The sequence below is a fragment of the Carica papaya genome, chromosome 7, assembly GCF_054855325.1.
Source record: "Carica papaya isolate Zhongbai chromosome 7, ASM5485532v1, whole genome shotgun sequence".
NCBI lineage: Eukaryota > Viridiplantae > Streptophyta > Magnoliopsida > Brassicales > Caricaceae > Carica > Carica papaya.
Window position 1 is genome coordinate 19,883,831 of NC_142315.1, and position 24,518 is coordinate 19,908,348.

At 34.5% G+C, this 24,518-nt stretch overlaps 3 protein-coding genes across 3 annotated transcripts; 1 reads left to right on the forward strand and 2 right to left on the reverse strand.

Moving 5' to 3' along the window:
- The first annotated feature begins 2,081 nt into the window (after window positions 1-2,081).
- Window positions 2,082-4,559, forward strand: LOC110808229 (Sas10/Utp3/C1D family). Its single transcript, XM_022033641.2, has 5 exons — window positions 2,082-2,449; window positions 2,543-2,598; window positions 3,594-3,648; window positions 3,994-4,074; window positions 4,152-4,559. Exons 1-5 carry the CDS (start codon window positions 2,242-2,244, stop codon window positions 4,382-4,384), a joined length of 633 nt encoding a protein of 210 aa, XP_021889333.1. The 5' UTR covers window positions 2,082-2,241; the 3' UTR covers window positions 4,385-4,559.
- An 841-nt stretch (window positions 4,560-5,400) lies between these two features.
- On the reverse strand, window positions 5,401-12,176 carry LOC110808240 (integral membrane metal-binding family protein (DUF2296)). Its single transcript, XM_022033662.2, has 6 exons — window positions 11,873-12,176; window positions 11,450-11,710; window positions 11,061-11,205; window positions 9,995-10,104; window positions 6,541-6,961; window positions 5,401-6,227 (listed from the first exon to the last, which is right to left on the reverse strand). Exons 2-6 carry the CDS (start codon window positions 11,696-11,698, stop codon window positions 5,962-5,964), a joined length of 1,191 nt encoding a protein of 396 aa, XP_021889354.1. The 5' UTR covers window positions 11,699-11,710; window positions 11,873-12,176; the 3' UTR covers window positions 5,401-5,961.
- Window positions 12,177-13,384: 1,208 nt separating this feature from the next.
- LOC110808241 (keratin-associated protein (DUF1218)) lies at window positions 13,385-15,337 on the reverse strand. Its single transcript, XM_022033664.2, has 4 exons — window positions 15,067-15,337; window positions 14,830-14,928; window positions 14,400-14,614; window positions 13,385-13,814 (listed from the first exon to the last, which is right to left on the reverse strand). The coding sequence occupies exons 2-4, from the start codon at window positions 14,917-14,919 to the stop codon at window positions 13,562-13,564; spliced, it is 558 nt and encodes a 185-aa protein (XP_021889356.2). The 5' UTR covers window positions 14,920-14,928; window positions 15,067-15,337; the 3' UTR covers window positions 13,385-13,561.
- Window positions 15,338-24,518: the final 9,181 nt, after the last annotated feature.

The following is a 24,518-nucleotide window of genomic DNA, read 5'->3' on the forward strand; positions in this document are numbered from 1 at the left end:
TCTAAGAGAGATAAATTTACTCTCAATTAATGCCCTAAGAATGACGATGAGACTAGAGAAATTTCAAAGATTCTTTATGCTTCAGATGTAGTAAGTCTTATATATACTTAGTTTTATAAGCATTTAGATATTGTGTCCTTTATTAGGATGTTAGGGAGATATTTGAGCAATTTAAGAATAAATCATTGGAAAGCAGATAAGCGTGTCATGCAACATTTACAGAGAACGAAAGACTACATGCTCACATACAGGATATTAGATCAATTGGAGATTATTGGTTATTCTAATTCTGATTTTACTAGATGCTAAGACAACAGAAGATCTACATCAGTCTATATTTACTTGTTTGATAGGGGAGCTATCTCATGAAAGATTGTTAAGTAAACACTCATAGTCTCTTCCCCCATGACAACAAAGTTTATAACATGTTATCAGGTGTTTAATCATGAAATATGACTGCAAAATTTTGTCATTGAGTTATACATTATAGATGGCATTGAAAGACCACTCAAGTTATTTTGTGACAATAAGTCCACAGTCATGTATTCCAATAATAATAAGAGCTTGACAAAGTCAAAACATATAGATATCAAGTTTCTGGTTGTTAAAGAAAGAGTTCAGAGTAAACAGATATCAATAGAACATATCAGGAAGACCTTCATAGTTGCGAATCGGCTCATTAAGGAATTAGCACCTAAGATCTTTTATAAATACACTACTAATATGAGTGTTGTGTCTCTTAATGATGTATAGTTTTAGTGAGAGTTTTGTACTATAATTACTTATATAATATAGACATATCTTGAGTTTTGTATTTTAAATATGATTTATGTGTTTGGTAATTAATTTTAGTTATATTGATTTGTTTATATTTTATCTCCGAATTTACTTTAAGTTGATCTCACTAAGATTTAAGGTAGGACTAGTTGGAAATAGGCATGCTCGAATTACATAGCATATAATTTTTATGTTGCACATCCATATTTGATTCATATCATTTAGTTATAGTGATATACGTGACTGTTAATGGGTTTAATTATGACAGTTATAGCGAAAATCGCTTTGATCATATGTTGAATATGATTGATGGGCCAAATTATTTAGGAATGCATTTAGGTATTGATAACAAATTTATGAGTACTTATAAAGTTATTAATGCACAGTTACAAGGTGACACATCTAACCTAAGTGAGAGATTGTTAGATTTTAATCAACTGTGTGAGTTTATATGTAGGTTTATTGAGTATAAATGACTATTAATTTAATTGGGTCCGTTTAAAAATGATATATTAAAATTAAATAGATATTGAATTTTAATGCATAAAATAAAATGTGAAACTTTTTATGTGCAGAGATAAAAAAAATTATTTCTGATTTTATAATAGGTCAAATTATAAATAATAAAAACATATAAAATAAATAGGTAATTATGATCTCCAAATTATACTTATAATTTTTCTTATTTTGTCATGCCATCATTAAAAAAGATAAAGTGCAAAAACTCCAAATGAGCATGTATTGATTTGGAAGATCTATTATATAATGTACATATTTCTTTCGTTATAGATTTAGGTACGTTGTTATTTTAGATCTAATATATTTCATTTAATATGAACATAGTAATTTAAATTTAAATCTAATTTTATAAAATTCCTACAGTATTACATTCACGTGGATATCAAATTTTAAAAATATTATTACAGCCACACGACTAATTCTATAATTATTGATATACTCTTTTTGCCTATTGTATTTTCAAGTACTAATAAATTGAGTAATAGTACTAAAATTGGGGTTGAAAAGCATTGAATAGACATTGTGGCTAAGGATTTTTTTCTCCTGGTTTTATATTTTATTGTTAATTTTTTATAAATTTATATTTAATTTATGAATATTTCTAGATAAGAAGAATCAGAAATAAATAAATAAAAATAATAAATAATTGTTATATAGCGATTATGTGGAGGCTACTTGGCTATTACATTAACAACATTTTTAAAAAATAAATATCTTTAATCTACCGTACTAATTATTATTATTATTTTTATCTGACAATATATTTTAATGTTCATTTTTTAACATGAACCGGATTATACCTAATTGCCTGCCCCCAATAAACCCTAGATGTGGAGCTGTCTACATTTCCCCTTCCAATAATTTTTCATTATATTTCAGTTTCATTCACTTTGCTCGCTATTTTTCCCTTAACGGAGCGTGAAAGAGAGATTCGGAGAACGAAAGATGGCGCGAAGGGGACGAGAAAGCTCAATAATACCGGAATCGGTAATGGATTCTGTGAAGGGAACTTCAGCCAAGATAGAAGAAGTGCGGACCCAATTGTCTGAATTTTTGTCTCTACTAGACCCTCAAGTTCTCGCCGAAATGCCGCCACTACAACGGGCTCAGTCTCTGTTCTTGCTCGCGAAAGCAAGTTCTACTCTCTTCACTTGTATTACTCTCTTCCTCTCAATCTAGTAACCCAAGATTTGGACATGTGACCTGAAATCTCGATTTACTTGAATTTGTGGCTTCATTTTGGCAGTGAGGTTGAGATGTACGGGAGTTCTTCCAGATGACCACCCTGTAAAATCTGAGCTAGTATGTCTTATGATTTCTATGTTTCTTGTTTTTTAATTTTCAACTTTGACAATTTTTTAAGTTGATTACTATGATATTCTTAGCTGAAATGACTGCTTCGGATTCGATGGTTCCGTTAAGTTTGAACTTTGAAATATTCGTTTTAGTATCTAGTGTTTTTCATTTCTTAATAAGTAGGTATATTAAAAAAAGATTTACCAAAAAATTGATACAAACATCACTTTGATAGCTTGGAAAAGATCCTTATTTTAGAAGTATGCAAATGTATTTTGTATGAATTGTTTAGATAGCCTAATCTTCATCTGCTTAATGTTGAAATATTTTACCAATATGCAAAATTTTTCTCTTATTTAATGCTGCTCAAGCACTTAAAATAAAAAATATATTAGGAGACCTAAGAGCACTGTTGAGTTTGAAGGCTCCGTTACATGTCATTGCACACACTTCAATTTTTGTTTCTATATTTTTTGTCAAACATTTGAAATGATGGGTCATATTTGTAGGTCCAACAATCCTTCTATGCTGTCATCTGTTCTGCTGGAAATTTTATGGTTGTACCCTCTTATAATTTGCTATAGCTCTGGAATTTTTAAGAAATAAAAGACCTGAAATATTAATAGATATGATTTAGAAAGAGGTCAGTGTTGATTGATTAAGAAAAAGTGTGAAGATGTTATTATGTGGAGATAAAGAATCTAAAATGTCAAGAGAATAGAAAGGTTGAAAATCAACTGTTAGTTGATAATATTTTAGTATCTTGGTTCTATATGATCTGTCTTCGAAGCTTGTTTTTCATTTGAAGTGTGTCATATATTTTCTGTTTGCCCATGTAAGTTACTATGAATGGGATATTTTTGTTTTTTCTAGAAAAGAATATGAAGAAGCTAGCATATATTATCTTTTTAGGAATATTTTGTTAGTATCCTATAGTACGTAGGATTAATTGGGTAAATATCATTGACGAATTTAGCATCTTTTGCTGCTTGTGCATATAGGAGAGAATAAGCTTGTATCAAGACAAACTTGAACGATTCATAAACTGGAGTAAAGGTACAATTTTTTCCTTCCCGTAGTCTTCATTGATTCAGCATATCTAATGTTTGTCAACTTCAACTTATTAGAGGCTTGGCCATATAAAATGTGTCACAAATGAATGTATCACTTTATTGAACTATTTTAAACCCAAAACTTGCTTTGACATTCTCCCAATTGTTTCAAAGTAAGCTATATTTAGGGATCTATCTTGCATTTGCGTTGTTAAGGTGATGAATTTGATTGGCGGGATCTGCATTTTTTTCTACAATTAGTGATTATGATTTGTTTGCAGTTGTACTTTGGTATCTACATTTTTTCTACAATTACTGATTATGCTTAGTTTGCAATTGTATTTTGAAGCACCATTAAGGCCATCTACTACCTTAAACTATCAGGCGGCAACCCGTTTCATTGAGCATTCCTTGCCTGACCTTACTTCAGGTAGATAGTTACCTCTTCTCTACAAGTTTTCCTTCTTCATGTTTATTCAATTCAAATTTGTGGTTATATATTTGCAGAGCAGAGGCAAAGTATGAGGGATATCAGTAAAGGAGAGCGATTGAGGAATAAGAATCCAGAGAGTGGTGGTCAAAAGAGGAGAAAATACCAATCGTCTGACAGACAAAGTGTTGTAAGTGCTGCTCAAGAATTTCTTGAAAAGGCCGCCCGTGAGCTTCTTGGTGATAAGAAAGGTGGCTTCAAGGGACCTCTGCAGATCGACACGTCGGATGATGACTTGCCAGTGGACTGATCTCCATATCTTGCATCCTAGTAGATGCTTAATTCATGCTTCAATTCCCTTACCCTTTTATGTTTTTTTCTCCAGCTCTTCAGTGTAATTTTTTGTACTATTTCATCCTTTATCAATAGTTCATCACGACTGGCTCTGGTAAAAATATATATCTTATGTATTTGTTTTTTCTCAATTCTATATGGGCATACACTAAAAAGCACAGGTGGTTAAAAACAAATTTTTAGAAGTTATGGTAAAAATAAATTTTTTGTTGATATGAATAGAAAGTCAATTTCTAAGAAATTGTTTTATTTTTGGTGCAAGAACCCACCAGTCTGTATCTAAATACACACATATTTTCATAAAGAAAAGGAAATAAATCTATGTAAATCTGGAAACGGAATTATAAATTTTTCTTAACGGACGAAAAATGAAACCATCCTTCGAAATTCCACAATTTTATGATTCAAACTTGGGATACAAATTTACATAAATTTGTCTTCAGCAACTGTTTTTAAATTACTATGCCTGAACTTTAATCTATTAAATTATACTTTCCCCTTATTTTTTGTCATTCAACAAACGTATACCAAACTCATATTTTATAAATAAATGTATTTAGACTAAACGAGAAACCTAAAATAAGAGTTTTCAATCTGTCCCATACTGAAGTTTTTAAATTTTCCCTCGAAGACTTGTCTTGTTCTGTTGGAACAATACTGTTCCCCACTCTTTTCACTCCTCCTGTTGATTTTTGGATTCAGATATCAGTCATCACGCGTTACATCATTACCGCATACATATTTAAAATGCATGCATGTATGGACGCACGTTTATATGAGTCGAATATTAAGACCAATTTGCTTATGTATATTGTCTCAGAAATGTGCTTTATATTTTCCCTTATTCAGGACAAGATTCAAGAATGTTATATCATCTACTTCAGAATTTGGAATTCTTAATGCAGGTGCCAGGCCGCTTCACTCAACAATTGAGAAATCAAGCACAAAATTAGCAACCAAAAACTGGGAAGATAACAGGTGGAAAGAAGCATTTCTTCCATCATCACAATCGTACAAAGTTAGTTTAGCTATAAATATAATCACAAATAACAAAACTTTTGTCCCGGCAAGACATGTATGCATCAGAATGACCAAAAAAGGAAAAAAGAAAAGAACCATTTTGTTCCTCTTCTTGTTCCATACTCTAACCACAAGATGGCATATAAGAGGCTACTGCTCAGTGCTTCTCTTCCTCTTTTCATTGGGCGGAGATGCACATGGGACTTAGAAAGAGGAAGATGATCCCACCCGCTCCCAAAGTTCCAATAGCATTTATATGCATTACACTTCACTAATAGGATACTAGCAACAAAAACTAGCCTAGGAAACAAAATGGAAAAACGCCTTCAATATTTTTAAGCATGCCACAAAACCTATGTATATGATCATATAAAAGAACAAAAGATTTTCTTCAGCAAGATATCTAATGGTTTCCTATAATCACAAACACATCAACTGAGGCTGTCCATACTCACCAAAGAGATAAGACAGATCCTAGATTCACTCCAACATCATATGCCCACAATAGTCTCCTCAGTCAACCAAATTCTCCACTGTTTCCTTTTCAGTTACTTCCTCAATCTCTGAACCAGCCATAACAGGGCTGTTACTTGTAAGTACACTATCACTGACAGACCCGCTGAGGTTGTTAATTGCATCCCCGCTTCCCCCTGCTTTCAAAGACCTTGTATCAGGGGAAGGAGAACCAGAAACACCTTCCATTTGCTTTGGCCTATTCAATGCATGACAGTGTGGGCAATAGTAAGTAACATATGGAAAATCTTCCTTCCTGGCAAGTCCTGCATGAAAAGAAGATGTTCTAAGGTTCTGCCCTCCTTGCTGCCATATTATACAAAATTAGCAAGAGAAAAGTGATCTTTTTTCTTTTCCCGTCAGGCAGTAATTGAAATATCTTGCAGTTCACATAACAAGAGTATGTACACTACCAATTTTGTAAGATTTGTAATTGAACCTGACAACAATTCCACAAGGGACCCACCTTACCCACATCGCTTCTATTGCAATGGTATCGGTAGGTTAATTAAAAACAGAATTGATTTGGCACTTAAAACTGATGAAAAACCTCCCTTATATGGATCATACTCCACTTACCATTGTGCATATGGCAGTTGCCACAAATAAGAGCATAAGACTGTGTTGGATCCTCACCAACCAGTAGTGCAGCAATCCGTGAGATCCAGCTCCCATCATGTGTAGTAGATCCCTGATCATGGTGATGATTGACAACAACCAACTGATTATGCCCTGGAGTCTGACCCTCAATGGCCCCAGAATGTGTTTCTTCATCAGGATGATGTGGTGGAGTACTTGCAGTGCTGCTGGATCTTGTGTGTGGTTGCTTTCGCTTTCGTAGCCCACCAGATTGCATAACCTCAACATCGTTGCTCTTTCCTGCTGGGACATTAAGCTGAGATTCATCTCCCACAAACACTTTCAATCCTGAATCTGCACCTAACTTTGATGCCAGGACAGTTGCAGCAGCTGCTTTTGCTGCCGGGTCAGGATCATATCTCTGCGGTCAACAGGTTATATTTAAGTTTAATATGCAGTTCAACAATTGCAATTAAGCAGGAATCAAGCACATATAGTTAAAAAAAAATCCCTCAAATAGACACGTTATCAGGTTTTCCGATAATCCAACTGTGTTTGGATGTCTAAGGCTTCTTGCTAGCCTTATTCTGTTTTGCAATGGCTCAACCTCATTAATAATCCAAGAACCTCATCTAACAAAACTGAGGTCTGGCTAGTAGCTTATTTCTTATGTTTGTCATGTATAGATGATCTAACACAATCACATAGTAAATTGAGAGAGGGAGAGTGGGGAGGGACACAGACACACATGGGACACACAAGCACACAGACACACACGGGACACACAACACACATGCACACGCACGCACGCGCGCGCGCACGCACGCGCACACACACACACACACGCACGCGCGCACACACACACACACACGCATGCGCGCACACACACACATACACAGAGAGAGAGAGAGAGAGAGAGAACATCAAAAATCTTTTCAAGGTTTGGCAATGTTACATTCATCTAAGAAGTTGATTCCTTTCACTACAAAGAGAGTAACTCTTACAACTAGGGTTTTAATGGCTTTTTTCAGATTAAAAGCTCTCAAAAAATAAGTTCAAATGTATTTATTGAAGGGTACTTTCATTTAAGTTTTATAAGCTCCAGGAAAATTATAAATTTGATAAAAATTGTCCTTTTAAAAGATAAAAAAATAGTGTTCATACGTGGGTACATTACGGAAAAATGATGTTTACCTCTATTAGTGTATCAAACTATGATCTATAGTTTCAATTGTTTTAAGATCTAACACTTTTAAATATCTAAAATTATGACTTTATTATCACTCTAAATTTAAAAAATTGAGTTTTGCACCCTCCATATCTGTCGTTAAGATGATTTAATTAGCTCAATTTAGTTATGAAATAAACAATGATTTAATTATAACCTCTGAATGAAGCATGCTGGACTTGAGCCTCAGAGCAATTTATCACAAAAGTGACCATCTTTTTGCATACTAATTTGGTACATTTGAAAAAATGCAGGTCCTAAAAAATGCAACAAAAATTGGTTTATTTTAAGAGTTGATAAAATACACGACAATTTTATTTCATTACCTCTTTATAAGGTGAGATTAACAAAATAACTAACACTTTTGTATTCTTTTTACAGAAAAAACAAAAACATTTATTTCTACATGAAACTTTTTAAGTGAAATAGAGGAAATGCAAATCCATGATATACATAATTCAAAAACAGTTGAAATACTTAAATATCCCATCAACAGTTGTCCTTTGAAATTTTCTCCTCCAATAGGAACCTATTGACACACCCCACCCCTTTGCATAAACATATGCCATAAGTTTACATGTTATCAGTCTTATCATAATTATAGTTACAAATCGTTCATAGATTAGCTAAAGGTATAAATATGTAATCTCATTACATGTTAAATTAAACTTTGTTTTCTGAAAATTTTAGAGCTGTATATTTAAAGGGTACAGCTGTTTTAAGTACCACATACTGCATTAAATAAAGAATAAATTTTATGTTAGAAAAATATCTCAACAAGCAAATATTTGAAGTTGAAGTCATGTAGCAATATTTATGTAATACACTCGTATTTTTTTCTTAATAATATTGACATTAACAAGAGAAGCACCATGTGTTCCAATTGCTCTCGTCTTTCCCCTAAAGAGGATTCTATAGAAGTTCAACGTAAGGGTCGAATCTAAGGCAAAAACATAGTCTATAAAGATTCAACTCAAATATCTTGCGTGGATTTCTCAATATGTGATTCCTTCCTACTTAAGAGTTTCACATGCATAACCATTGTGTGTTTCATTTGTTTTTTATTCTAAGAAGGATGCAAAATTGTGAATTTTGCCAAAATTCTTTCTGGACATTTCATCGATTTTCTCGATTATTCAATACTTAAAAGCTAGTAGTAGAGTTTTCACTAACCAGAAAGGATGGTGCAGAATGAATTTCCCTAGATTTTTAAATAGATTAGAAACAATATTCCTTTCATCTAGAACCATTGCCTTGTTTAGGAGTCTATGATTATAACTTTAGTGGTACTAGGATTCTATGTACTTTAAATTCTTTTATAAGTTTTCTGTTAGAATTCCATAATTCTAGTTATATTAGGATTTTATATGTACGCATAACAATCACCTCTGTAATTTCACTTTTAAAATAACTTACTGTAGTGTGTTTGGAAGTTTTTACCAGAGAAGAATAATATAGAGGTTTTAAAAGTATAAAGAAGGTACAGTAAAATTTAATGAAACTGTGTGAGAATCAAAATTGTAATAGAGTGAAGACATAGTTGAACCCCTTCTTTGGCAGGACAAAGTAAATAAGAGTAAAGTTTTCACTAATAAGACAAAAATAATTTATTGATAAGGTAGTTATTATATTGTTTATAAGATGGGTATTTAAAAAATTTAACTCACAAAATGTTGATGGAACTCTCTCAGCCCTCCCAAACCCCCAATTTGGTGGCTCAAAATAAATGAGAGCTTAGAGGGGTAAGGAAGTATTTTTAGGATCCCTCCTCAGTTAGGAAGTATTAGGATCCCTCCTCTACTCTCGTTTACTCTCTTAGAAAACTCCCAAACAAGATTTATACACTCTACACAACTTTACTCCCCTTAACTCTGAAAATAATCTTTCAAACACACAGTAAGTGAATAAATTATCATGAGACTTCTCTTGATACCTTGGTTGTTTGACGTGATCAAATCTAAGTGAGATGCTTTAGGACCTCACTTGTTACTGAAGTAACCCAAAGTATAATGTCTAGGTTTATCCCAAATCCCCTAAACAAGTAAACCAATCCAAATTCATCCAGTACCAAACCTGGTTCAACTTACCAGAAAGAAAAGTAGCATTAACAACCCAATTGAATCCATTCAAGAAAATCAAATAGTATTTCAAAGAGAGATCTAAATGAAGACATGCAGTGTGACATTTGAAAAAACTAAGAAAATGTCGCAACCTTCTCATTCTTACCTGAATGAGCTGCTGTGTGGTGTAATAATTTGTCTTCTCTTTAAGTTCATCAATTTTTGCCTGCCTTTCAGCCCGAAGCCTTTCCAGAGTTTTCTGATCCCTATTGTCACCTATATGACAATATGATAAGATACCAACAAATTGTTACATCAAGCCGAACAGAAGTATCATATATAATATACCATAACACCAGATGACTGAAGGCTTAACATGTGAAAATTGTTATACAATTTGCTAACAGAGACACTAGTGTCGACACAAATGCGCATACTACGAAAATTGCGGGGGCCATCTGTCACGTGTATGGTGATTGAACGTTAGACCATCAGTTGGCAGATTTACCAATTATATTAGGATCACAATAAACATTAATGACATTAATGCCTGCCTTTCAGCCCGAAGCCTTTCCAGAGTTTTCTGATCCCTATTGTCACCTATATGACAATATGATAAGATACCAACAAATTGTTACATCAAGCCGAACAGAAGTATCATATATAATATACCATAACACCAGATGACTGAAGGCTTAACATGTGAAAATTGTTATACAATTTGCTAACAGAGACACTAGTGTCGACACAAATGCGCATACTACGAAAATTGCGGGGGCCATCTGTCACGTGTATGGTGATTGAACGTTAGACCATCAGTTGGCAGATTTACCAATTATATTAGGATCACAATAAACATTAATGACATTAGAGGACAGAACACTGATTATAATGCCCTGAGGAAGATCCAAATAACAGTAGCATTAAATTGCCTAGAAGACTTCTATAACAGAAATAAAATGTTAGTGTCAAATATTCTTTACATTGTTAATGTCAAATCTTCACTAGAGTTTTCTTTGCAGACAATTGCTGATCATGACTGAAAGCACCCGATAAGATGCTACTTTAGCACATTGTTCCAGAAAATCAGTGGTGGTTTTATTTACTGAACTATTTTGATGCAAACTTCCATCAATAAAATTTTATGCACTCGTACAGTAGAAAATATGCAGGTTTATCAGCTGCAAGCAATTGTCCTTTCCAATGTATGAAAGGCGTAAAGTTTAACTTACACATCCTGGTGAAGCTCAGGAATGCCGAATAAGCAAGGGTAGAAAAAGCTGGCAAAAGAAACATAGGCAGAACTCGAAATGCCCTCATCTTCCAGTTCAAGTCGACTGATCTTGTTGTCATGATGGCATAACCAACTGCAATAACCTGAAATTTGATATTCGTTACAAGGAACTAGAAAAGGAGAAAATGAAACTTAAAAAACTATGGGAAAAGTTGTGACTGGTCATGGATTTTCTTTGTCTAATGAAATCCTTGCATTTACGAATATAAAAATGCATAGCATACTAGATTGAACTATTTAGTAAGAAAGTCCACATTATATATGTGCGTGCGTAGACGGGCAAAGGTACGTATGAAGAGAGAGAGAGAGAGAGAGAGAGAGAAATACCTCAAAAATGACAGAGAAAATGATGAAATGCCTAGCCATCCTCCTCCAAGTTTGGGAACGTCGTTTCATCCGAGCGATAACAGCAGCTTCTTCCCTGGATATATATTGAAGTCTCTTCTCGAAATCATCACCGTGTAGTCTAAAAATTCCACTCCAAATACGAGAGATAATTCCTTTTTGCTTCTTTTTGACAACAGCAGGAGGAGACTCCTTCTTGTCGCCTTCTGCAATGCCTTTGTCGTCCGCCATTTCCTCTGCTTCCTGACAATCAGAGACAAAACCACATATTACTCCAATCAATTAACTCGAACGCAGTGGAGAAAATAACACGTAGAAACTAGGAATCGAACGGAGAAGAAAAGATGAATACAGAGCATTTAAGAAAATTATGCATGATAAGAAGCGAGGAAAAAGTGGACTCACTCAGGGCGATATGATGAAGAGACGGTCAGATCTGGCAGATGGTTGGATCAGACAATCTGCAACCAATCAGTATTTTCTCAGATCGCAGCTCCCAGAATGATCGCTGAAATCGAAGAGAAAGACGAGTGGGAGTGATGATGATGATGATGACTGCTTGGGGGAGAAGAGGGAATCAAAGTCCGTGGGGCGGGGGGGGGGGGGGGAGGAGTATTCTGGAGTCTTGAGTCGGGAGACAGAGAATGGAAGGCTTCTAAGATGGGAAGTCTATTTTTCTTAGAAATGCACGCGCTGGCACGCACTTGAAACTTGAGGGAGGAAACGCCGTCTCATCCATAAAAAATGACGAGTAAATAAAAGACTGTTGGCAGTAAGGAAATGCCGTCTCATCCATCATCATCTCTCATAGACGAGAAGTTAATGGACAAACAAAAATCACGTCAATTATTTTTCTATTTGCAATAACTAATAAAAAATATTTATTCAATTTTAAAACAAATTAACGGTAATTTTATTATTATAATTAAAAAATAACGTCATATTTCTTTTCATTTTTTTTTTAATTTTTAATTTTTGCATCTCTTTTAACATTATTTCTTTTTAAAATTTTAATTTTTAATTTAAGATAAATTTTTATTGACATTTAGTCTATTAATTGATACCATCAGTTTTAACCGGTTCTAATTACTTTTGCATGCATTTAGTTAATTTAGTATACATACTAAATAAAATCATTTAAAAAAAAAAAAGTTTATACTTAATATAATAATATATAAATAACCATATATTTAAATTTTGTAAATACAAAAAACAACATTTATTCTTTTCTTTACACCTTATTTATTTGGGAGATTTTCTAACAAAATTTTAGGATCATTTATAAATAAAAGCACCAAGAGATTAAAACATGACAATTATTGTCTAATTTAATTAGAATTTCTTTTTTTTTATTGTGAATAAATTTTGTTTACAAATTAATTGTATTGTTTTTTATTTTATTATAAAAACTTACCTCGAAATTATATATTATGTGGGTGCAATAAGATATTAAAAAAAAAAAAAAATTATGTACTAGTATTCTGTTGATATTCACTTGAAGCATCACTCTTTTTTAGTAAGCAAATTTTTGAAATTTCATTTTCTCATATTAATTACATGGTACTTGTTAAATATACATAGGGTATCGATTCTTCCATAAGAATTACACTTCCGAAAAAAGTAAACTGCTTTTATCTTTTTCTTTTTGTGAAGGATTGGGTAATATCTTTTTGTGAAGTAGGTTGGTTGGTTACCTACCTGTTTATTCTCACAAACTTAATTTCTTTTCTTCTGAGAGGATCCTTGAGTGAAATAGAAAGTGTATGTTATCTTCTACAAACTGTCAAAAAACAAGTTTTAACAGATTCCTAATAACTCCCATTTTTGCTTTTGCTTTTGCTTTTATGTATGCTTGGAGGGTGAGAATGCATATTTGATCTAGATTATAGAGACCTGAGAGAGAGAAATGCACAAAAATGAAAACAAGCTTCTGCTATACATACCAGGAAACAGACAATTAAAAGCCAGAAAAATAATTTCTATTACATCAACATGGATAAGAAAATCCTTACTGAAAATCATAGAGATAACATGTGTTACACACAAGAGATTTTTTTTTCATTTCATTTGGTTTGCCCTAGTCAAAATAAATCATCATATGGCTGTTGTCTTGAGCGTTGAGGGTAAATCTTCATCGAAATGGTCTTCTCGGGCATTGTCAGCCAACATCAAAGCGACTAGCCAGAAGAGAGCTGAATCAAGAGAAACAAAGGCGCCGCCACCAAGAAGACCAGTTTTTGCTGTGGGGCAATCGGTATTGGGGTTGCGGTGAACATTGCGAGTCAGATGAAGTTGCTCTGTGATGGTTGGCCACAATAGCAGTGATGCTGCCAATCCAGAAGTTATCCTACAAGGAAAGAGTAAGAGAGAACCAGAGCAAGAATTTCGGCATCATTCATTTTTTAGTTGATTTCTTCTTGAACAAAAATCCCAAACATACATATCATAGCTACTCCATATGCAATCTATAAATTGTCACACAACTATTCTGTAACACATAAAGATGATGTGGGATAACATTTAAGTTTTGTTTAATTACAATTGATCAACATTTTGCTTCTTTTATAAAGCTATTAACGGAATTGTGGCAATACTTTCTAAATTATGATATCACCTGACATTGAGATTCAAACTACTAATATAATCCCTCATAGTGATCATATCTCTGTGTTCAAATTAGCTATTCCGCCGTGGCTGCCTTAACAATCTCTATGGCAACCCATATCATCAAATATTAGGTTATGAATTGTAATAAACTAACAGACGCCTTGCATAAATAATACATTATCCCACGTGATTAAAGAAGTCAGAGCAAACAATTCAAGCCAATTAACAAGCACCTGCTTCTCATATACCAATTAACAAGATGTGTAGCAATGGCCATTCTTTCTCATTGCCACTAATTTAAGAAGAGTTGGGTAAGTTTGCTTACAGTGCAATGTTGAAGAAGATGGTGAAACTAGTACTCCGGAACAGAACAGACTGTGGAACAGATTTTCCCTTGTATGGGTAAAACAGAGATATATATCCAACCACAGTGGCAGCGATCAGGAATACCACAGATAGATACCCCAAGACTACGGTTGGATCTCCTGGATACTTGCATATAATCGAATCTTTTAAAGGAATGGGAGTTCCAGACGCAGGCTGTGTAAATATCCAAGAAACAGAATTAAACAGAGAACCAATCATAAAAAATAACAACAATTTAAAGTAGATACATATACATATAAGACGGAGGAGATGATTCTGTTGAACGGATTAAGAAAGAAAGATAACAACGTTGAAAATAAAACCCTTCGTACGAAGATAATATGCCAATTACAATGTAAGGTAAGAGATAATATTAGCAATTGAAATACCTTCTTGTTTTCTGCGATTACCCCTAATAGGAAGGACAATACACCAAAAGCGGCCACAAGCAGTGACATCTGTTTCATGGTGAGAGCCATCTTGACGACCTGCAGGTTTAATTTACACCACTGTAAAAAGAATTGATCGAAAGGGATGTTGCACTCGAAGATGAGAAAACAGGAACGAAGACATTCGTGCGACAAATACAAAAAGAAACAGAAAAGAAAAAATCGACGAAAACGCACCTGATCTGGAGATTTGACGGAGAGAGAATTGAATATCGTAAATTGACCCGAAGAGAAGACGCAAGAGTCTTCTCTGAATCAATTTGCAGAGATGGGTTTCTCTGCTGCTATTTCTCTCTCTATCTCTTTAGCACGCAGATCAAGATAACGAAGTGAGAGGGGGGGAGAGGGTGATATATAAACGGACGCTACGGAGGATGAAAGTCAAGTCCGTGTGAGATTCTGATCCCTTGAATCTCTCCTAATCCATCGTTGATTCCACCTGTTCTTCTCTGGTAAAATCTCTACTTAAGTCGTTACTGTTTCGAATTCGGGAGGAATTTACATCCGGATTCATAGTGAACAATGAAAATTTACAACTGGAATGAGCCTATTGGAGTCAAAATTAGAAACGAACAACTGGATTCGCCCTAAATCGATATTACCAATTAAACCTGTATAATAATTATTGTTTTAACTTAATTGGTAATTAATATTTTATTTTATTTAATATGAGGGAATTAATAAATAATATTTAATGTTTAAAATTCATTTCTGATGGAAAAATCATATTGAGATATTAAATGCATTAATATGGAAATTTGATAGAGAAAATTCCACAAAATTATATATTTCCTTACTTTTCATTAATTATTTATAGATTTCCTTAAATTGTAAACATAGAAAAGTTTATATTATTCATAGCTGAAACCTGTATTTAAAAAATAAACTAACTGTTTTTCATAACACTTATTTAGAAATCTATATTTAATTCAATTAATATTAGTTAATTATTATAGTTTTAAGCAAAAGTAATATTTAATTTTTTTAAATTAAAATAATTATAACCAGTTCAAAATACGAATTAATTATTTTAAAAAATTTGTAATTAATGAATTTATTAATAGTTAGTAAAGATTGCTGAATTTGTGTGCACAAGTTTGTCATAAAGGTTTAGAAATAGTGGATTGTCGTGTTGTGGGCGGGGGGATGTTCATACGGCTTTTGGAAGCTCCTTTTTGTTCTACAAAATATCTTTGTTTAAGGTTTTCCCAAACTGGTTTTGTTTTTGTTTTTTTTTTTTAAATTTAAGTTTTTATTTTTATTTTCTTGACTCATATGAAATGTATTATTTCAACTTTAAATATCTTATTTTATTCCGTTAAATATTAATTTTTTTTGGGTTATAATAATTAAATTAAACTATATTCGAATATTTTTATTTTGAACAAATAAATATTTAATAATAATCACATTGGAAAAATTAATTCATGCTATGTGTACAATCACAACAAAAGTAGAGTGTGAATAAGTAAAGATATAAAATTTAACATGGTTCGATAAGTGTAGCTACATTTATAAATAAGACTAAAAATAAACTTTTTTACTATAATTAAATGAGAATGCATCATTAATAGAGTTATAAGCTCTTATATAGAGAAACTGCGAGAGTTTTCTTCATACAAAACACTAAAAGATATATATAAAGTATTTTTCAGGATAAATATAAAATATTCCTCAAAATAACATAAATTATCTCATATGATATATATAAAATATTTTCTAAATATAGATAAGACATCCTCATAATCAAGCCACATCAACAATTTTTTCCCTTATCTTAAATTCTGTCTTGTCAACAAAGTAACCATCTCAACACACTATCTTACCAAAATGCCCTCACAAGGGTATTGTTGAGTACTAGATCCTTCAATCAAGTCTAGGTAGTGCCAAAACTTACTAATTGAAATTGCTTTAATCATCATATCTACAGAATTCACAAGTGCAGACTCCCTCTACACAACTTTCAGTACCTTCATTGGCATTTGAACTACTTGGTTCCTACAACTAACAAGATATATACAATTAAATTTTCATATCTTTATGGTTGGTTAATCTATTTTCTCTCCCTACTTGTTACAATATTATGTGGTTACTATTGATCAGGTGCGTCATCACATTCTTAATTAAAAACTTGAACTTCATTCCCTTGATTATTGGATTAACTTTTAACGGTACTCATTCTCTGAAATTGCGATCTAATTTTACTACTGTCTTTTTTCTAACAGTCTCATAAAGCAAACTCATTAAATGTTATATTTCTGCTGATAATTAATATAATACCTGAGCCCGAAGAACGACCTGATAAAAAAATTTTATTTTTTAATTATTAATTTAAAATAATTGATTAATTTATTTTATTAATATTTAAGTGAAATTTTAAGAAAAATGAATTAGGAACGAGATTGAAAATAATTTTGAAAATAAATAGTGAAAATTTAGATTTTTAGAATGTTTTTGAAAGAAAAATTAGAAATAGGGGGTTAAAGTATAAATAAAGAAAGTTCGGCCACATATGACCGCCTTATTAGCAGTTTCGACGAATCAGAGCGTGCTGCATGGCAAGGTGCGCTGACATCAGTGCCACGAGAGAGGCCACGTTGGCAATTTGCGTGCCTTGTTATCGGACGACCCAGGATCGATCCTGCGCGCATGGACGGCTCGAATTCGTTTCCCCTTTAGGTGCAATCGGACGATCAAAATCAATCGTGATGAATGGTTCAGATTCGTTTCCTTCTTAAATACGATCGGACGGATAAGATCGATCGTGATGGATGGTCCAGATCAACGCAGGATGGTCATAAATACTTCTCATTACACGAGAACCTAAACCCTAATTGTTAGCCCTCGCTGGAGAAGAAGAATCAGAGGTCAGAGAAGGAGGTCGACCGCCAATTGCTGTTGCACCGGAGCCACCATCAACCACCAAAAAAGATAAAAATTCCCCCTACCCACTCAGAATTCGATTTCGAGTACCCTTATAGCCAAATCGGAGCAAGAGGGATGGCGGGTGAGTCGAAAACCTCGGCAGAATCGCTGCACCTAAAACCCTAAAATTTCTCCAATGAGCCATTTCTCGATTCCCGTTTCACATAATTTTTCGATCATTGTGTTCATCGTCCTTTTCTGTGCAAGGTAGCCAAAGAAAGAACCTTAGTCGCGAAGGAGGATCGATGGAGCCACTGCACCTGGAGGTCCTCCATGCTGGTAAGTTTAGTTTTTTTGTGATTTTTCAGCTAACCAAGGTCCCTAACGTATTTTTCTGCAAGGATACGACTAAAATCGGCCAAAACCGGCCAGACAGAGGCAAACCACAACCATAAGTGACGGAGCTGATGCCAAAGCACGACGACGACGTCGTGTCAGAACTCCAAAATTGGCTGTAATGAGTTTTGAGTACTGATTTTAGATTTTTTGAGATATTTTTAGGTATGTGACGAGTATTTTGAATTTCACATAAAAAATCAGGAAACCTGGTACTCATTAGGAGGGGTAGTAGACAGCTCAACGTCTCGAAACATTGATCCAGATAAGGATCCTTCACCCTATTCTTTGTTACGATAAATTGAGACTTAACAATATTTAATTTTGTATTTTTATAAAAAATTAAAAATGTTAAAAATAATTACAGGTTACTAGTAGACCTGGAACTGGTTAGTTCAGAATTGTCTTGATTTCCTGTTTATTTTTTTGTACTGTCTTGCTTGCTTGATTTTCGTATAGTACGTGTTCTTAATTTATACTTAAATAGTCTTATCAAGTTATGTAGTTATTTTGGTTATATATATCGTTAGTATGAATGTGTTTAATTGATATGTGAATGTGATATGAGATATTTGTATGAGTTTCTTGATTGTTTGGTGATGAAAATCTATATGTAAAAGACTTGCTGGTTATCCACAGAAAGGGGGAACGAGCCCAGTTCATAAGGAACCCTACCGTGAACGTTACCTCAATCGGACGGGGCTGTGAAATCTCTTACCCAAAAAGTTTCAGAGATATGATTCACCCTCATACTGGACGAGGTATTGAGGCCATGAAATGTTTGACGCCCATTATCGGACGAGGTATGAGGACGGTCAGTCAATTATAAAATTAGATATTAAGTTCACGATTACGAAGGACACCCCTATGGACCCCCAAAGGTACCAGTAAACAGGTAAAAAAGGAAAGTTATTGTTTCTCGTTCTCTTATATGTGAAAGTGAAAAGTGATATGGATATGGGTCTTCATAAGTTGTCTTTGAAAAAGTCATTATGGTAAGTATTAAACAAATGTCTTCAAGTTTCAAATGTATTTAAATAAAGCAAAGGCTTCATTAATTGTTTTTCTGATATTTTTTTATCAATTCAGTTTTTCGTATTACTTATTTTTAGATCAAAAGGAAAAAATATCCAAATCTCAATCAGTAAGAGGGTTGTGAGTAGTTCACTATCCAGACTCCCTTCAAGTGCTAGTGAAGGTTGTCATAGGATGCTTAGTTATTTGTTTTTTATTTTATTTTTTTAAATTTCGTTTATCTTTTAGAATATACATTTTTGTAGCCCTATTGAGCATTCAAATTATTGTGTAAGGAATGTAAACCCTAACTCTATTAATCACTTTCGTTTTTAATTTATTAATTTATTTTCCTTTAAGTTTCAAGCCTTTACAGTTAGTATCAGAACTATGTTCCTCAAAACTATTCCTTGCACAAAAACTTAAAAACACCAAATACAAATTATCACTCAACATTTTTTTGTGAAATGTAGGTACCAAAAAATGAGGAGAGAAAGATCCCCACTAAATCGAGCAGCCCAGGATGGCTCACTTCGAGAGAATGTTGACCAACTCTTTAAGATACTGGAGAGACTCATCTCTGCCTAGTAGACCCGAGAGGAAATAAAGGAGTTGTATAACCCTCCCCCGCTGCCATAATTTGAGTCACCCTTATAGTGGGAAGATCCAAAGCCATCCCGGTACAACCCTTCTCCTCCACTGTACCATCCGGTATCATCACAGTACAATTCGATGCCTCAACTGCATCATCTAATACCGCCACAGTACAACCTAATGTCTCCACCGTATCATCCAGTACCACCACAGGGCCACCCAGTCCCTCCTCAGCACAATCCAATTCCTCTTCCACATGACCCAGTTCCACCCATGATGTACCCAAACTACATTGAAAGATATAAAAGACTAAACCTATATACCTTTACAGGTGCACCGAGGTCGAGTATTGGTTAGCTGAAACAGAGAAGGCCTTCGTGACTGTTGGGGTGGTTCTCGAACAAAAGGTTTTATTTGCCACCTACATGTTTGTGGGAGAGGCAAGCTGCTGGTGGCAGCTCAAATAGGCCACCTTGCCCGGTTTAGTCACTTAAGAGCAGTTTTTGAAGGCCTTCAATGAAAAATACCTCCCAGAACACCTCCGACATTTGATGGATATGGAGTTTGCACACCTAGTCCAGGGTGAGATGACTGTGTCGGAGTATGGCAAAAGGTTCCTCAAGTTTGGCTGATATTCTCCTGAGAGCATAATGAATGAAGGCATGAAGGCAAGAAAGTTCGAGTGGGGCCTCTACCCTGAGATTAGACAGCAGCTGTACGTATTTGAGCTTAGTGCCTACTCAACCGTTCTGGCCAAGACACAGCTAGTGGGGAAGAACCTTCACATCTTTTCTCCGGCAGTGGAGAATTCCAAATCCTCAGTTTCACACTGCAGACCAACACCCACTACACAGGTTCAACAGAACAAGAGGCCTAGGTTAGTGACTCTGGCTCCTCCTCAGGCTTCAGTAATATGACGCGATAAGACTTGTCAGCACTGTACCAAGGATCATGGGGACCGACCCTATTATCATCTCAATAATATTTGTTGCATATGTGGGAGTACCCAACATTACGCAAGAAAGTGCTTGGGAAATCAAAATTAGACCAGACGTTCTATCCAAGGCAGAGCTTATAACCTAATTCAGCAGAATACTGAAGGAAACTCGGACGTGATACATGGTACGTACACTATCTGTAATCACCTTGTACATATTTTGATTGATACTGGTGCTTCTCGTTTGTTTGTCTCATTCACTTTACACAAAACATAAATGTATCACCGATAAGACTTGATTTTATGTTATTTGTATATATTCTTAGAAGTATGATACTACTAGGGAATGTTATTTACAAAGCTTGTATCATAAACATATCATGTAGAAAATTGAGTGTAGACCCGATAGAGATTGATACGAGAAACTTTGATGTAATCCTGGAAATGAACTGGTTAGCAGCGTACCACGCAACTGTAAATTATTTTAATAAGAAACTTGTATTCAACCCTCCTAACAAAAAACTATTTACTAGTTAATGAAAATTTTAAATATTATTTTTCCATAGTAATTTTCTCATTATATAGTACTTTAACTCTGTTGTTTTCTCTACATTAGGTAAACCTAAGAAAGAAGTTTATATTCAAGAGATTTCGGTAGTTTGAGACTTATCAGATGTATTTTCTGATGAACTATCTGGATTTCTAGTGGATAAGGAAGTTGAGTTCATCATAGATCTTCAGTCTGGCACCCAGCCTATCTCTGTTGCCCCTTTCTGCATGAGTCGTGTTGAGATAGAAGAACTGAGAAAACATATCAATAAATTGCAAGACAGTGAGTTCATCCGACATAGTGTATCTCCTTGGCGTGTTTGAGTCACATTTGCAAAGAAAATGAATGGGACGTTACAATTATGTATTGACTACAGGGGATTGAATCGAGTTACGATCAAGAATAAGTACCCCCTCCCCATAATTGATGATCGTTTTGACTAGTTGTAAGGTGCGTAGGTCTTCTCCAAAATAGATTTGCATTCGAGTTACTACCAGGTAAAGATAAGGGCAGAGGACATTCCCAAGACAGCTTCAAAACCATATATGGACATTATGAGTTTCCAGTCATGCCTTTTGGACTAACCAACTCACCAGCCATTTTTATGGACTTGATGACTGGTGTTTTCAAACAATTCATGGATTAGTTCGTCATTGTGTTTATCAATGATATCCTGATTTATTCAAAGAGCAGAGAGGAACACGCTCACCACCTGACTCAGGTTTTACAGGTTTTCAGGGAGAAGAAACTGTGTGCAAAATTGAGTAAGTGTGGGTTCTGGTTCGAGCAGACTACCTTTCTATGACACATCATATTAAGGGATGGCGTATCAGTGAATCCTAAAAAAGTTGAGGCAACACTTGGATGGAAGAAATTGACATTGGTTAAGAAGATTTGTAACTTTATGAAAATGTCAGTTTATTACCGTAGGTTTGTAAAATGATTTTCCAGCATAACTGTTCCTTTGACCCAACTCATAAAAAAAATATTAAGTTTGAATGGAACGTGGACTACGAAAAGAGCTTTACAAAACTCAAGAAATGGTTGACTACTGCACTAGTGTTGGCTTTACCGAGTGTGACAAGTGGATATACACTGTACAGTGATGCCTCATACTTAGGGTTGGGTTGTGTTCTGATGCAGAATGACAATATTATAGCCTATTGATCTAGATAGTTGAAGAGTCATGAGAAAAATTACCCCACCCATGACTTAAAACTTACTCTCATTATCCATGCCTTGAAGACTTGACGTCACTACCTGCATGAGGAGACTTTTGATATTTTTACTAACCATAAGAGTTTGAAGCACATATTCACTCAAAAGGATCTAAACATGCATAAGAGACATTTGATAGTGTTCCTTAAGGATTATGATTGTAATATCTTGTATCACTCGGGTAAGGACAATGTAGTAGCTAACTCGCTCAGCAGAAAAAGTGCAAGTATGTTAATTTACATAATGGTTTCTGAATGCAGGGTAATAGGCGCCGCACAACATATACGACTTTATGACTTAAAGAGAGTTGCATGCTTGACCCACCTGACTGTCCAACCCGAATTGAAGCAGAGAATAAGAGAAATCTAATTAACTGATTCCTCCATTGCCGCCCTCAAGAATGATGTAGAACAAGGAGTACATCCAGAATTTTGAGTATTTGCCAATAGATTGCTCAGGATTCAGGACAGAGTGTGTGTTCTAGAAGACAGTAAACTAAAAAGGGACATTATGACAGAGTTTCACATCTTCAAATTCACCATGTATCCCGAAAGTACTAAAATGTGTCAAAGTATACGATCTTGATTTAAGTAGAGCGAAATAAAAAGAGAGGTAGCAGACTTTGTTTCCAAGTGTTTAGTTTGCCAAAAGATTAAGGCAGAGCATCAACGTTCAAGCGGGTTACTTCAGTCATTATCGATCCTAGAATGGAAGTAGGAACATATCACAATGGATTTCGTAACAGGGTTGCCTAAGGCGACATGATGCCATTTGGGTAATTATCGACCGGCTCACCAAGTCTTCTCACTTCTTGGCTATCAAGATGACCGACCCCTTGGATAAGATAGCAAGAATGTATATTCAAGAGATAGTCAGGTTACATGAAGTTTCAGTGTTAGTGGTATTCGACAGAGACCCTAGGTTCACTTTTCGATTTTGGTATAATTTTCAGCAAGTCGTAGGAACGAAACTGTCATTTAGCACCCAATTTTACCTTTAAACCGATGGACAATCAGAGAGAACGATTCGTATACTAGAGAATATGCTCTGAGCTTGTGTTCTAGACTTTGGAGGTCATTGGGATGATCACCTATTTCTGATAGAGTTTACTTACAATAACAGCTACCAGAAAAGTATCAGCATAGCTCTATACGAAGCATTGTATAACTGCCTATGAAGATCGTCGATCTGTTGGGAAGAGGTGGGTGATAGAAAATTATTTAACTCAGATCTTGTGGATGAGACTACAACTAAGATAGTTAAGATCATGAAAAATATCTAGACAGTTCAGAGCAGATAGAAAAGTTATACGGACTCCCGTATAAGGAATTTAGAATTTGGGAAAGGTGATCGAGTATTTCTTAAGGTTATTTCTTTCAAAGAGATTAGTAGGTTTGACAAGAGAAAAAAATTAAATCCCCAGTTCATCAGACCATTTGAGATCTTAGACCGGATTGGTACGACTGTCTACAAACTGACACTACCTCCAGAGCTATCCAAGGTTCATAATATATCCAGACCCCTCACACATCCTGTTCCACGAGCTCATTTTACTCTAGGAGGATCTATTTTATGAAGAGGTACCAGTAGGCATTGTAGACAGAAAGAGTAGAGTACTCTACAACTGAGAAATTCCATTCATCAAGGTCCTATGGCAGAACCATATGCAGTAAGAGGCCACTTGGGAACTGGAATGAAGTTTTAGGGCCCAGTACCCCCAGCAATTCGACTGAGTGAAAGAGTAACCAATTTAAGGGACTAAATTTTCTTAAAGAGGGAGAGTTGTAATACCCAGGCCCAAAGAACGACCTGAGACAAAGTTTTTATCTTTTTATTATTAATTTAAAATAATTGATTATTTTATTTTATTTTTATTTAAGTAGAATTTTGAGAAAAAATGAATTAAGAACGAGATTGAAAATAATTTGGGGAAAAAATGGTGAAAATTTAAGTTCTAGGGTATTTGTAAAAGAAAAATTAGAAATAAGGGGTTAAAGAACAAATAGAGAAAGTTCGGCCATATAGAACTATATAGTCAATAGTCTCGACGAACTG